Source organism: Acipenser ruthenus, chromosome 26, assembly GCF_902713425.1.
Source record: "Acipenser ruthenus chromosome 26, fAciRut3.2 maternal haplotype, whole genome shotgun sequence".
In the NCBI taxonomy this organism is placed as follows: Eukaryota; Metazoa; Chordata; class Actinopteri; order Acipenseriformes; family Acipenseridae; genus Acipenser; species Acipenser ruthenus.
Window position 1 is genome coordinate 9,443,530 of NC_081214.1, and position 16,746 is coordinate 9,460,275.

Here is a 16,746-nt window from a genome sequence, read left to right on the forward strand (position 1 = left end):
AAAACAAACTACATCATATATACAATAGTCGTTTATTGCAGTAGGAACTAGTAGCATCGCACACTCGGAGCCTCCTGCATTTGGCTGCAATCTAAAATAAACTCTCGATTTTATACAAATATTTTTTAACCTTACAGGTGTGACTATTAAAATGGGATCCAAGGCAGTAATTGTGTTCAACATGTGAACGAGCAAGCTAAAAAAAAAGAAGTGAACTGGTTTAAACAAAACCCTTGATCACTAGATATTTGTTTTCCCACTGTACTTCCATTCAGGATAAAACACACTGTCCTAGATATTTGTTTTCCCATTGTACTTCAATTCGAGGTGAAAAGCAGGAGAGGTTACTGTAGAAATTAGCCCTCTGAACAACCTAGCTCTTTTCACTGGACTGAAAAAGGGTGATTTCTGAGTGATCAATTATGATTTCAGATTTCCAGTAATCCTTTATTTTATTTGTCACACATTATTTTTAATAACACTGCTTCCTTCAGCATCATGGGACACATCTGCTGTATGCACTCAATTACATTCATCTAATGCATGACCTGGTTTTTAAAGGTGCTGACATACAAACATGTTTGATAAATTGCCAAGCGTAGGGAAATGAGGTACAGTATTGCTTGAACCGATGTTATACCCAGTCCTACAACTTCAATTAGAAGTTAGGGGCCCAGAATCTCATTAGCTTCAAAAGTCATTTTAATTGCTTTTTTTACATCTTCATTATTATTGAATGGCGTTTGCAATCCTCCCGAGTGGTTGTGGGTTGTGTTGCTCCCTTATTGATTTATTTATCTGATTTTACCTGGCTTTGAACTTGCTTTGAGTTTGTCTGGCGCATCCTGTCCTGGGACTGAACATTCATATTATGATTTTTTCAAAGCTACTCCATTTACTAATCACTCCTAACACACGTTTACATTTGTGACTTCCTTAAATACTACCAGGAACCTTTGGCAGGAGTGATGTAGCCATTTTATAATAACACACATACGTGCGCAAATGTGATATATTTCAACGCTGTGCCCCCCTTGGAAATAAGGTCTTGAATCTCAAGTCATTTCCTAAATCTTACCTGCTGTGCACTTCCATTCGTTACATGGGTCTCAAGTGTCTCAAGTGCCCAGATCTGAAAGAAACACATGTTATAGTGAACAGGCACTACTGATATCATATTGTGCAGTCAGTTAAATAAATCTGTTTGTAAGCTGTGCTCACAGTGCTGCACTTCCTTGGTCATTTCCTTGGAAATTGTCCCCACCCGTTTAGTGTGTTTTATCCTCTTATAAACCATCCAACTGGTTCCCCGATTAACTGATGTGCTTTCAGCCAGTAACAGGCTTTGACTCAGAAGCCACTGGTAAAGTGAAATGACCCAGGAAGTGTTACAGATATGTTGAGCGCAAGACATGGTAACTGAGAACTTTCTCTAACCGTTTATCATAACATTTGTTTCTTACACATTTGCATATAGACCTATATAACGAATGGAAGTGAACATCAGATAATTGTGTTGACTACAATCACTTTAAGTAAATGAATTAATTAGTTATTGCTTCCTAAAATCACGATTCCTTGATTGATAACTTTATGTGTTCTTGGTCCAACAGGAGGCTACACTGACCATATGGATATATTACAGTGACGGCACAGCGGCACCCTTGAGCCTATACAACCCAAAAGACTATAACCTGCAGGTCAGCACACTGGACGACAAGGTGGTCTCGGTGTCACAGGACCCGCATCTCCGCTGGCCCACAGTGGTGGCTGAAGGAGAGGGCGCAGGGGAGATCATTCGAGCAGAGATGACCATCTGTGAAGCCTGCCAGAAAACCAAACGCAAAAGCGTGCTCTACTCTGCTCCCGTCTATGTCAAAGTTCGCTTCGGGCCGGAGGAAGACTCTGAAGAAGATGTAGACTACTATCAAGGGGGCAGGACAAGCCAGGGAACCTTAGCGGGCACGAGAGAGGTAGAAGAAACAGCCTCTACTAGGAGATCAGTTCTGGATGGAGACAGCTACGAGCTGACAAACAAGCAGCCAGCCAGCATCCCTATCGATTACACCAACTTCCCCACCACTAGCATACGATACGGGGAGGAAGATGAAGAAGAGGAAGAAGAGGAGGATGATTTTGTCCAGGCCCCTCGGAGTCTAACAGACCTGGAGATTGGGATGTATGCCCTCCTAGGTGTCTTCTGCCTGGCCATCTTGGTCTTCCTCATCAACTGCATCGTCTTTGTTCTCAAGTACCGGCACAAACGTATTCCTCCAGAGGGCCAGGCCAATGTTGACCACTCTCATCACTGGGTGTTCTTGGGAAATGGGCAGCCCTTGCGGGCACAGAATGACCTCTCACCCCGGCAGCCAGAAAGTCCAGGAAACCCCCTGGAAGGGGTGCAGACTTGTTGTCATGGAGACCACCACAGCAGTGGCAGCTCCCAGACAAGCGTGCAGAGCCAGGTCCATGGAAGAGGAGACGGGAGCTCAGGGGGGTCCACCAAGGAGCACAGTGAGGAACCCCTTAACTCGCCCACCTCCAAACGCAAGCGGGTCAAGTTTACCACCTTCACCACTCTACCCTCAGAGGACATGCCCTACAACTCTATCCCGATAGCGGACGAGGAGGACATACAATGGGTCTGCCAGGACATGGGCTTTCAAGACCCTGAAGAACTGCACGACTACATGCGTAGGATAAAGGAGATAGCCTAGAAAGAGCAAGAAAGGTGCCGCAATTTAGTTTCACTTAGTGGCATTCACAAATAAACAATGGGAACAAACCATTGTTTTCTTTGCACAGTGCCCTTCCTCTCCCAGACACTCCTTTCTTCCTTTCTTTCTTTCTTTCTTTCTTTCTTTCTTTCTTTCTTTCTTCTTTGAAGCTTAAATCCACAAATCCTTGAAGACTATTCAATGGCTTGCTATTCTTTTGTTCTGGATATACACCTCCAGAGTGGGTCAGATGTCTCAGAACAGTACTGACACAATAGGGAGGTATTCTACTGACCCACAAACGCTGGGTGATGTAGGGCTGTTTGTGGCGTGGTGGGGCTCAGTTCCGGCTTTTGTTTGTTCGTTTATCATAAATGCAAGTATCTTCTCTAACAAGAGGCCTTTGAAGTGCAGGTCACAGAAACAGAGGATGTTGGGACGGATAGTTTATGTTGAGTCTTTATTGAAAATGTATCATTTATGCATACGTAAGAAATACTGAGAACGAGATGATGCTGTTTGTTTGAATAATTGCCGTGTCTTAAACACTCCAAAAACACTATGCATGGTTGGAGTGGCAACCTAGCGTCTGTCAATGTGTAATTGTTGACTTCTAACTAGTGTCCCCAACCCCAATTCAAGTCTCCCCAATACAGGTCAGAAAGACCACGAGCCGGTTTGTTCAGATGAGAAATTCCAACCAGATGTTCATAAGCACTTAAATAAAAGTGAAAGCTTCTTTGTTTAAACAACTAAGCATTCTGATAACATTAAGTTGATTTGGGGGTGTCTAATTTCTTTAGGATTAAACCTGTTTAAAGATGTAGGCCCAGATATTCGAAGCAATGCACAATCCCCTTGCAAAATGTGTGTCTCGCAAAAATTAGTGCTTTTGCACAAAAATTGATATTTTCCAACACGGCACAAAACAGTTGCGCAAAGTTGGAAAGTAGCAGTTTTTTGCTCAATTCGCAAATGTGTTCATGCCTCGCAAAACCACCTGCGCATTCATTACCAATATAGCAGAAATGCACAAGAGCTACACGTGAATGCGCAGAAATGGAATACTACACGACAATGGGCTGTTAACAATACCCTGCCAAGCAGCTATCATAGGTGTACAGTACATACCAATATTCCTCTGTCTACACTCAAATGTAACCTGCACATGGAATGCAGAATCAAAGCTCAACACACATAGGTAGCATTGGCACCCCCTAAGTTGCATGCCCTCCCCCACAAATCTATAAATAAGCTACTAAATGGAGAAATGAAACAATAGACCACAGGATAGTATAGGCTGTTCAACATATAACTTATATAAAAATATATTGTAACAACTTACTAACTGGATAAGTGTCAACATGAAGGAGACGGACAAAATATCTCTGTAGCATCAAACTCCACATTTTATTTTACAGAAACGCGCCTGTCAGCCGATTTTCTGAGTAGCTCTGACCCGTGCAACTTACACTATACATAAACATATTTACGAAGTGTGGACTGTAAAACAAACCCACAATGCTGAAAACACAACTCTATTCGGAAGCCCCGAAGACGGGAATCTCAGCATGGAGCAAGAACGCTGCCTGTGGATGCAGCCTGCACATGTGTATCCCTTACTCATACTCCTGCTGAAAGCCCCTTCCAACTGCCCCCCACTCACCACTCCCCCTGCTCCTACCACACCTGTATGGCATAGTCAATAGCATGGAATGCAGATCGTGGGTGTCAAAGTATGCTTCTGATATCAATGAGAAATAAATACAGTAACAATACCAAAAAAAAAAAAGTCAGTTGTGTCCTTATACCCGAGTGTGGAATTATCGGGGGAGTGGCACGAAAGGAAAGGGAGCCTTTGGAGAATGCAACAGGGATATTTTATGGATTAAGCCCTTGGGCACTGCAGCCCTTTGCCAATGTTGCTGAGGATAGGGCTAGCTAAATGCATGTAATGGAACATTCTGCGCATTGCAAGTCTGTCACACGCATCGCAAAACTTAGCCATTTTCATTGAAATTTGGCCTTCGGAGCAATTCAAATAATTTTGCGCTTAATTAAGCATATGAAATTTGCGCACATGCATACATTTGTATCTAATGTTTATCATTATCACAGGCATTAGCATGGCTAATAAGCTAAATGTTTAAAGGGCCATCACAGATTCTACGGAATTCAAACAGATATATCTATGCTGTGCTGTTGGGAAGTGAGTTTATGATTTCTCTACTTCTGTCTCCATAATTTTGACAGGTGTCACACAAATCTGAGTACATGTTACCTATTCTAATTCATTTACATTTTTTTGACTTTCTTGTTTTCTGTTAAAGTACCATCGGTTTTTTTCTCAGTATTAGCCGTGAACTGTAAGTCGCCCTGGATATGGGTGTCTGTTATATACATACATTACCAACAACAACAACAACAATAATTAATAATAATATTAATAATCCAGCTGGAATCATCTGTTTTTTAATAGCCTATACATAACTTGCTTGACAAACCTGGGGGGCAGTTAATTCAACTTAAATAAAACGGGCTGAACGGGCAGTGGAATAAGAAAGGAGCACCTTTCGTACATTTTAAATTCAAAACGCTGACAAAATTTACCAATACAGTAATCAGTAGCCTAGCCTACTACTGTATAAACAGTGTCTTTGATATTGAAATCTATGTGAATGCAAGGTAAGTGGTGCAATCTGTTGCTTGATCGATCTAGGGTTGCATTTACTGCTGTATGTGTCTATTAAAGTAAAGCGTTCCTGCATTATACAGGTAGTTGTTTAGTATCTGCTGGCTCGGTCTATGTTACATACCGATGGTATGCACTATGATACTGTGCTGTACTTGTGATTCTGTTTTGGGAGTTATTCTTTCAGCACCAAGAAAGCGTGCTTGGGAAACGGATTCGTTTTGTTTCAATCTGAAAGAACGATCATGATTGCAGCTTCCCTGTTTATTTCTTAAACATCTATTAAATCTAGTGATGCTGCTATCACAATCGTTCTTTTGAATATAATCATTATATAGATGTGGACGGAACCTTGTATGATCGCTGGGTGTTTTCCATTGTTGTAGTACCTCGGAAAGCGCCTGCATTTCACTTCAGTGATTGCGATAGTGAGTGCTGGAGTGATGTGTGGCGTTAAGGCTTGCTTTTTAAAAGCATTATTTTGTGCCTCGCAAAACTGGTTTTGTGCTTGGCGCATAATTTCGAACATGGCAGGATCTCGCAAATTGTCGTCCACTCCTGGCAAATTACGCTATGCATATATGTGTGCACAGCGCAAAACGTATTGTGGCACGCAAAAAGAAGTTTCGAATATGGCACATGTTGCACATTCGTGCATAACAGCCATTTGCAACGTGCATAACCCTCTGCGCGTTGCGTAAACCTTTCAAATATCTGGCCCATAAACTTTAACATATTTTTGTAACCAATCCGAAAAGCCATCGTAAGTAGCCCTCCATTACTTTTTGTAAATGACTACTGGATTTGTGTATAAGACTACATGTGGACAGCATTTAATTGTATATGGAAAATACTGGATGAAATATTTAATATGAAATAAATTAGCCTACACTGTACACTTAGTACCATGTAAACACTATAGTTAACACCTATAAGCTAATGGCATTAAACGTTTGAACACAGAATCCATGTTCAATTCCATGTTACTTATTCTTAAGTAAAGTAATGCTGTTTGTCAGTGGTGGGGTTTGATGACTGGTTTCCCTGAATAATTAAACAGGTTCAGGAAACATTAGATGAGACATAAAACATCTATCCCAACATTCTTTGCATGAAAGGAAAGTTCCTACTCAAAATTAGTGAGCTTCTGAATTTGTAAATGTTTGTATTGTAATAATTATCTAATCATGCTTATTAAATAATAAAGGAAGTATGCTATCATGCATTTCAAGACGTCAGACCTGCCACCCTACTGGCTGTTGCTGTCAGATCTTGGAATCAAATTCAGAGAGATACATGCTGCACAATGTGTGATTACAGGAAGAATTTATCCAGTCTACTTCTGTAGAAGTCATGTAGATCATATTTATTGAAGTAGGGATTCCATGGTCTCTTGTAGACTCAATAATTCCCATAATTTTTTCATACCATGTGGAACTCAGAAATAGATTCCAGGACTGTTGTGCCACATCAAGTAAGCTTCTGTACTTGGGATCAGGGGAAATGTCCTGCTGCAGTTGCTGGTCAAACTAGCACAACTTCTTAACCCTTTTTTCCTGGATATAAGCTGGCATTATAGCTATAGCAACCAACGAATAACACCACTTGCTTAACCTGGAGGACACCTGCTGTTTGTAGTGTTAGGTGGTGCAAAAATACTAAATGGAAATGCAAAGCAAAGGTCAGTGGAGAGAGAAAGTGTAGGATAGCAGGCCTGTAGCGTTTATTAATTAAGTATTTTTTATTAAGTTCGCAATCTCTCTCTCACACACACACACATTAAAAAGCTTATGATGGCTCGGCCTCTCTGTGTAAATGCGTGTGTGTTGGAAGAAAGAGGGGACACTACTGTGGTTGGCTGGAAAAATCTAAACCTTGAAGTCGATTTTGTAGATGCTGACTTTCTGCTGGGGGGTGTAACCCAAAGCTGATTGATTGACTATTACAGTATTATAAATAAACATTGGAAATGAAGAGCCTTAACTACAAGCTACAGGAGATGAGGAACGAGTTTGGGGTTCTCCTCAATGTTTCTAGACACAGTGTTGATAGATTCAAACCACATCCAAGATGGCTGAACCTTTCATATTCTGAACTGCATTTCTGAATTTCTGACAACTATTAAATCATAATTATTTTACAAATGATATCCAAACGTTCAAACCTTCAATCAAAAATTGTGATGAAAAGGGAAGAGGTTTAGATATATTTGAATAACCATTGCACCACTGGAGGGAGCCACATCTGGATTTGTTTTGAGTATTTTACAATATCAGACACCTGGATTCCATCAACCAATTTTAGGGATGTTCCCAGGATCCCCACAGATAGGTGCTGTGAATGCTGTCCCTTCACCAATATACCTACACTAAACTAGGCTGAGTGCAGTTACGCCAAAATGTTTGTGTGCTTAAGTTTTATTTAATGTATTACTGTACCCCTTTCTGCTTGGGTTACAGAAAACATGATAAAAGAATATATAAAGACTGATGAAAATATTGATAAAGCTCTTATTCAAAATTGTCCAGGAAAAACACACCCCATAAAGTTATCAAACCAAAAATGTAGGGGTCTGTTAGTACCCTAAGGTGTTTCATATTAGTTTTTGATATTTTTTTCTTTTTTTCTTTAAAAAAAATAATTCAGTGTAACGAGTCATACTATTTAAAGCTATACTACATTTAACAAAAGCAATTTAAATTTCATCCTCATGCATTTCATAGTTAACAGTTTTGTTCTGCCGTGTGTTTTTGGTCTTCTGTTGCGTGAAAGCAATACTATCACCCTAATTATAAACAGATTATTATTAACTATTAACTAAAAATAGTAAAATAGTCATTTTCAATATACAGGACATGAATAGTATAAAATGGGGTTTCATCATCTTAAAAATAGTGAATTTCAATTCCATCCCCTCACCACTCTCTCTCTATGTGAAGAAGTGTCTCCTTCAACAACATGACTAGGTAGCCCATTCCATCCCCTCACCACTCTCTCTATGTGAAGAAGTGTCTCCTTCAACAACATGACTAGATAGCCCATTCCATCCCCTCACCACTCTATGTGAAGAAGTGTCTCCTTCAACAACATGACTAGGTAGCCCATTCCATCCCCTCACCACTCTCTATGTGAAGAAGTGTCTCCTTCAACAGCATGACTAGGTAGCCCAATTCCATCCCCTCACCACTCTATGTGAAGAAGTGTCTCCTTCAACAGCATGACTAGGTAGCCCATTCAATGCCTTCACCATTCTCTCTATGTGAAGAAGTGTCTCCTTCAACAGCATGACTAGGTAGCCCATTCCATGCCCTCACCACTCTCTCTATGTGAAGAAGTGTCTCCTTCAACAGCATGACTAGGTAGCCCAATTCCATCCCCTCACCACTCTCTCTCTATGTGAAGAAGTGTCTCCTTCAACAACATGACTAGGTAGCCCATCCCATGCCTTCACCATTCTCTCTCTATGTGAAGAAGTGTCTCCTTCAACAACATGACTAGGTAGCCCATTCCATCCCCTCACCACTCTCCAAGTCTCAATTGTCACTAATAATATAGCAGACATTTTGTTGAAATGTTATACCTGTTCAATTCAATTTGGGAAATAAATGATAGGCGATTGAAAAATTAATTCCCCAACCCACTAAATACAGTAATGCATAGCAATCAATGTTTTAATGCGCACTTCCTCAGTAAAGCACTGTGTGTAAAACCATGTGATTACCACACACTTTATTCCCAGTCACTTTTTCATCACGCACTGCAGCATACAGATGTAAATTGGGTATACATGATCAAAAACTATTTTAAACGTACTTTAACACCTGTAAACAAACTGTTCCTTCCTTAACGCTTAATTAATTAAAAATACATTTTACACACACCAGGAAACCTCATTCATTTGCCTTCTTGCTTTCAAGAGTGACAAAAAGTAGACAAATATAGCTTTAACATCATTAATCTCTCACACAGTTCTCATTAGTCAGTGACTACATATACTCTGAACAATTTAATTATGAATCAAATATTCAAATGTACGCAGTGAAGCTGGATTTCAAATGTCAAATACTTGCCTATCTTTGTTCTCATAAGTATTCCGTTTGCATTCAGTGCTCTTTAAAGTAGAACACTCATTAACTTGACTTGCTAACATGGATTGGCAGTATCTTGGACCATCACCATGTCTACATTTGTAAAGCAGAGAGGCAAAATGAGTCTTCTAAACTGCAGTGGTAACAGACCCATGTTAGTATACATCAAATGGGTGAATAGAACCAGCACAGCCCAAGACAAACCTACGCAGTCTGTTCAATACAGTGTCCAAGCAATTTAGAGACATGTAAACAACATCTCCGTAGTCAATAGCAGGCAACAGTATTTGTAGAACAACTCTTTCTATTAGTAAGCCCTCAGCCTATCCAAACTACCCACGCTACTACCGACCCCTTGACTGTGCCTCTAAATGTTGCAGAGTTTCAGGTTGGTTTGTGCCAGTGACAATTTGGAGTAAGAGCTTTTGAGCCGTCATATCTATTGCTTGTAGTAATATTATTTAAGTCATGGTGAGTGGGGTGTCTCTTATTATTATGGGCCACTCAAACTGTGACAAATTATTTATAATAAGAGACTCACTACACACAACATGATTACTAATTATAAAGTACAAAAACTCATAAACTACTATTACACATATATTTTTGTTAATTTAGCTGTAACCTTACTGGGCACACTTAAAAACATGCTTGATCAATTCTGTAATTCCAAAATGATTGGGAACATGAGGGAAGTGTTTTTTTTTTTTCAATCTTATTTAAAGAATTCCCCTGCATAAAGGATGCAAAATGTGCTTGTCTATATGTGGTAAAGTCAGCCAGCTACAATGTCCAGCACTGGGAGGCACAGACAGATTCATTCCATTTGGACGCCCTGTTGGACCCTCTATAAAGCTTTAACTTCTGAGTTAAGAAGTTTAAAATATTCATGAAATCTAGACTGTTGTTGAAAATGTACTGAATACTGTATTCCTAAAAAACATTCTTTCAGTAACTCCATAATATACAGTATGTTTAATTTTGTTATTTTTAGCGTTTTATATTATAGGCACCAAACACTGTGCTGTATATGTTTATTCTCCTTGGCGGATGTCTGTCTCAGAGGCCACGTGTGAGCAAGTATAAGCTTGAAAACGCGTCAGAGTGTATGCGCAACGGGGAAATGCCACTGGAGAAAGGGTCAATACGAGTAAAAATTGTAAATCTCTTTCCATTTATGGCTTGATACAAATATTTGGGTAACACTTTAAAATAAGTGTCTGTTCATGATTATTTCATGTGTATTAAGGGAAATGTTATGAAGTCTTGAAAAGTATGACATGAACTCATGCTTGTGACTTGAATTCATTTGGAATTTCATTTGAAATCAGTAGGAAATCATGTGTTAGTTACACTGGAATTACAGACACATTTTAAAGTGTTACCAATATTTGTATCTGCTACAGGTTCCATTAACATAACAACATGATCCTATTGCTTGAAATAAATCTAAAGTGATTGTAGCTAAATCATTCCATCCATCTTAACTGTTGTGCACCTGTTATATTTTTAGTTCACTACACTAAGCTAAAGAAATCTTGCATGCAATGCTTTCAGATAGCGTTGCACTTCCTTGATCCTCCTGGAAGGTGAAATTGTCCCCACCCCTTCAACAGCTTCCGTCCTTAACCAATAAGCTGCTTCCCCTGCTTACTAACATGCTTTCAGCCATGACCCAGAAGACACTGCTGAGGTGAAATGGCCTAGGAAGTGTAAGAGCTGTCCTGAGAGGCATGGGACCTGAGAACGTTCTTTAACCTAAAGTTATATGGAATCAATTTGCTAGCTACAATCACTTTAATTGTATAAAACTAGTTAGCAACAAGTTACAGCTACAAACAGCTATTGTTTATACTGTTTTTTTTTGTTTTTTTTTACTAAATAGGGCCCCAAAATTACTTTCTGCTCCCCACTTCCTGTGTTATAGTTAATAGTTTTCCCTTGACGCAATAGAAAATGACAGGTGGGGTTCTATTACTTTACCTGTAACACAGGAAGTGCACTTATTGAGTTGTGACAGCCAAAATGGCCTTCCAGTTGAAAACTATAAGACAGATGAGAATGGTTATTGAGAGAAATGTAAGGTCTTGGTAACTGCATGGTTTTCTGTAAGTGTTACTTATTTCTGCTGAGAGTTTAATGAATTAATTGAACTGTACTTAATTATCAAGCTGAGATATCACCTGTGGCGCATTACAAGAGACATCAGTAGTATATTACTTCATTACAAAAGGCAGGACAATACATAATTTGCTTATTCCAGGCTGTGTAGACAATAGCGCAGTGTACAGCCCATTCAATTTCTAAAATCTCTCTGGTGCACTCTGCTGGAAGACGGAGGTATTGGTTTTACACTTCAAGCTGCACCGCATGATAACTGTGACGTGCCTCGAGGTACCTCAGGTCTCCTGTGAACCAGGGACATTTTCCATGAAGCCCACAGTATGTCGCTCCAGTATACTACATGTGATAACAGTGAGATCTTATATCAGTATAGTTTGCTTGGAAAAAACATCGACCACAATGGAAGTTAAAGAGTAAGTAGCGGGTTTCCGAAAAAATATAGTGTTTCACGTCCACACGTGTTGCTACAACTGTTTAAATGATATACCTGTAATTGTTATTTTTATTGTTAACATCCTGACAACGTTTCACACTTACAACTTTAAAGTTTCAAAGCTTTTTGCAAAATGTCAACTCTAGTGCACCGATAGTGTAAGGATTATTGCCCACATTGACAAACAGGTAACACAACAGTAACGATCTATGATGTGGTACAGAGCAGAAAAGCCAGAGCACTTGTTGTTATGTTTTTTTTTTTTTTAATCGCTCTTCCTGCTGTGATTTTAGAGGATAGATCTCAAATTCCAGTGCACTAGAGCGGACATTTTGAAAAGAGCTTTGAAACAGACTTTAAAGTTATAAGTGTAAAAAAGTTGTCAGGATGTTAACAATGAAAAGAAAAATTACAGGTATGTTATTTAAACAGTTGTAGCAGCACGTGGGGACGTGTAACGCTGTATTTTTTTGGAACCCTGCTACTTACTCTTTAAGAGTGGTATATTAATTAATCATGACAGATTAATGTACATAACTAATAAAAAACAGTGGTCCTTATTCTACTAATGGCATTCACTCTGAGTGTCAACATCATAATCTAACCGGCAATACAAAGTGAAGGAAATATGAGTGATATCAATAATTTAGCACAGGAGTGTGGTGTAAGAAAGTGATATAGTGCTGGTAGCAGAATGCATAAAACTTGTAATTATCTGTTCATATATGACACTTAATTTAACATGTTGCCAATTTCTGTTTCTAAATAAACTACAAAACAAAAGGCACAGTAAGGGTATAGTCGTTAATGAAACACTTATTTATATATACACCATGTAAGATTGTATATAGCATTACGTCATCCTATTAATATTGCATTGCCATGTCTGTCTAAAGCTTGATTTACTGTTATTTACCTTCAGTGTCTGTGTCTTTAAACAAATAAAAATGTACAACATGGGGCTTGCTGGTTTTCTTTGGTTCGATTTGCAACATGTTACCTGACTTCCACTCACTGTGCAGTGCTCACTTGAAGGAAACACAAGCCAACGTGTATATTCATATCTGAAACAAAAGCACACTGGAAATGTGAAAAAAAACAGCAAGTTATCAAAAGTGCCCAGCCATTTAAAGTGGAGATATCAAAAACACAAGCCAAGTTTCAAGAAACCATTGGGGCAACCCTGCCTAGCACCAAGCAAATAGACAAAACTGTAAAACCCATGGGGGCCAAGGTTGCCCCAATTGTTTCTTCTAATTTGTATCAAAAACACAATCTAAGTTAGAAGAAACAATTGGGGCAACTGTCAAAGTGGTGTAACACCTCGTTCAACCAAAGCTGCGGTAATCAATCGGGAGACAGTCACATTCTACACGAGTTTAGCATGGGTGGGGAATTTTAACCCCATCCATGCTGTAGAATGTTTAAAACACCAAATCCACACGGGCAGGGTGTAGCCCGTCACAATCAGCCATTCTGCAGTTTTAATAATCTAGTTATATACCAAACACAAATAGTTTGAGCAAAGAAGAGATAAAAGGCTTTTAAATTCACAAAAGAAGCCATCCCTTATCATACTCAGCATCTGGCAGCATCAGAACTGCACAAGAGATGCAGGATCCATCATACTTACCCCATGCTTCAAATGGCTAATAATAGACTGAAGCTGAAAATGTGTTTCAAAGGGAAAGCGCTCCTTGTGTGTGGAATTCATTTTGCTTCAATGAGTGTCACAGAGATGGGTCTCTGTGTTAAGTGAATTGACAGCTTTGGTCTTTGCAGTGACACAGTCTATCAAGTAAAGGACGATACACTCTGTTAGTCTTGTACACTGTTGCTAGATAACTTAAACTGACATGTGAATGAGTGCTGCTTTCTTATTCAGAGTTAACAACAAAAGGACACTGTCACAGAGAGGTTGTGATGATGTCAGGCCAGGAAGTAGAGGACACAGAATGGTGAGTGAGTGGATGCTGGTTTATTGCAAAATAAAAGGTTTAGATAAACACAAAACTCGTTTACAAAACAAAACGGCACCTTGGCCAAAATAAATAGACAAACAAATGGGATGAACCAAAACAAGTAGCAATTGTTATATTTATTATTTTTACCTCCTGACTCTCCTGTTCTCTCCACACTGAACAAGAATATATATCATTGTTTGTGGTTTCTTTTATATTTTAAGATGCTTTATTTTAAAGTAACTGAAAGCCCATAAACGTTTAAACAGGAAGTTTCACATACAACAGCTAGTTGAAACTACGCCAGTGAGTGGAATGCGTAAAAAAAACAGGCAGAAACCAGAGTCATAAACCAGGAAAAAATGATGATACATCAAGGTTAAGCGCTAAACTTTGATATTATAATGAGATTCGTACATTTGCATCCAAAAGTAGTTTGAAACTACCGCAGCAAGGATGAAACTAAGTTACGGGAGTGAAAATGACTTTAATACATCACAGGTAGGTCTACGAAGTCACAAAAATCTACGAAAAGTCAAAATACATAAAATCCTAAAATCAATGATACATAGCCTGATATCTGGTTAAGAAATCAGTGTCATTTCACCAGGAGGATGAAATTGTCCCCTTCAATGACTTCCTTCCTGTCATTAAGCAACCGTCTGCTGCCCTACTGACTGACCTGCTTTCAGCCAGTAACATGACCCAGAAGACATTGCTGGGGAGTGACTCAGGAACTGCAAACAGATAGCCTGAGAATAAGGCATAGAAAATGAGAGCTACCTGCAGTACAGTGGGTGTTGCTTTATCGGGACGCCTTGGGACAAAAAAAAGTATCCTGAATAAGCAGCTGTCCCAATTAAATCAGAGGCATTTCAGATGATCAGTCACACTTTTTTGCTTCTAAATTTGTATTGTATGTATAGGTGTAAACATACCCGTTTACACAATAGTTTCTTGTTAAATGTTTTAGTATAGGTTTTTTTTATTTTTTGAAGTAGTGCTTTATATGTGGTTTTAGAAAAGAAACCCTTTTATGTTTAATTGTGCATTTAAATACGACGTTTCGGCTGTGCAGATGTTTGATATGATGTTCTTGAATAAAACTGACTTCTGGTTTTGTGACTCCGCCCCCTTCCTGGGTGGCTGGCATTCCGACTGACCCTGGAATAAACTGCCGAACCATCCAGTCTTGGGCACTCTGTTCCTGTTATACAGCACCCTCACAGGTGGGGAGGGAGATTGTTGACTAGGATTCATTCGCTCTCTGTCACAACATGTCATTGATTTTTCATGATATCTGATACTACACTACGTTCTCATTCTCCATACCTTAAATCTTAAATCTATTAGTTTCACTTCCTCGGTCATTTCACACCAGCAAGGGTCATGTTACTGGCTGACAGCATGTCCCAATAGGGGAAGCAGTTTGTCCTTCATATTGAGGAGGTCTTCATATACTGACGTGGTCTTTTGCTTACTGTAACAGTAACATTCAGACAAAAAAATACACTACCGGTCAAAAGTTTTAGAACACCTCCATTTTTCCAGTTTTTATTGAAATTTACGCAGTTTAATGTCTCAATGTACTCTGAAATTAAAGCATAGAACAAATAAACAATTGGAGATAAAAAGAAATCATGGAATAGTTTTGTTTAACAAAATGTAATCTAAATTTTTGACTCATCAAAGTAGCCACCTTTTGCAGATACAACAGCCGAACACACTTGTGGCATTCTTTCTACAATGGAAATCAAATATTGTTCGGAAAGTTCTTCCCAACACTGTTGCAGAAGTTCCCACAAATGTGTTGCACTTGTAGGTTGCTTTGCTTTCACCCTTCTGTCCAGTTCATCCCAAACCAGCTCGATGGGGTTTAAGTCTGGAGACTGTGCTGGCCATTCCATGATTTGAAGCCTACCGTCTTGTTCTTTTCTTCTAAGGTAGTTCTGACATAGCCTGGAGATATGTTTTGGGTCATTATCTTGCTGTAGGATGAACCCCTGACCAACTAGGCGTATACCAGAGGGTATTGCATGGCGCTGCAAAATGCTGTGGTAGCAGTTTTGGTTCAGGGTGCCACTCACTCTGTGCAAGTCGCCGACTGGATCCAGCAAAAGAGCCCCAGACCATCACGCTTCCTCCTCCATGTTTGACAGTTGGTGTCACACACCGAGGAACCATCCTTTCGCCTACTCGACGGCGTACAAAAACCCTGCGTGATGAACCGAAGATTTCAAATTTTGATTCATCGGTCCATAAGAGCTTCTTCCAGTCTTCAGTAGTCCACTGGCGGTGCTTCATGGCCCAGGCAAGCCTCTTTTTCTTATTTTGCCATCTTAGCAATGGCTTTCTTACTGCCACTCGACCTGTCAAACCTGCAGCTCGAAGTCTTCTTTTCACAGTTGAAACTGAGACTTGCTTACTTCGACCAGTGTTAAGCTGTGCTTGAAGCTGTTGTCCTGTGAGCCGCATATCACGCAAGCGGTTGACTCTCAGAAACTTGTCTTCTGATTCTGTTGTGGCTTTGGGTCTGCCAGACCTCTTCCTGTCAGAGTTTCCTCTAGTTTCCAAGTGCCTTTTGATGGTGTAGGAAACTATACTCACTGGCACCTTGGCTTTCTTTGCAATTTCTCTAAAGGAAAGACCTACACTTTTAAGGGTTATAATGGTCTGTCTGTCTTCCTTTGTTAATTGCCTTTTTCTCGCCATTATGAGAGCAATATACTAC

General features: G+C 39.5%; 1 protein-coding gene across 2 annotated transcripts in view; it reads left to right on the forward strand.

Moving 5' to 3' along the window:
* The window catches only part of LOC117430243 (transmembrane protein 132E), a 299,335-nt gene extending 286,320 nt beyond the window's left edge, over nucleotides 1-13,015 (forward strand). For both annotated transcript variants that reach the window (XM_034050090.3, XM_059000772.1), the window contains exon 9: nucleotides 1,614-13,015. In XM_034050090.3, the coding sequence (XP_033905981.3) occupies nucleotides 1,614-2,717 (1,104 nt within the window). In that variant the 3' untranslated portion in view covers nucleotides 2,718-13,015. The remainder of the gene's footprint in view (nucleotides 1-1,613) is intronic.
* Nucleotides 13,016-16,746: the final 3,731 nt, after the last annotated feature.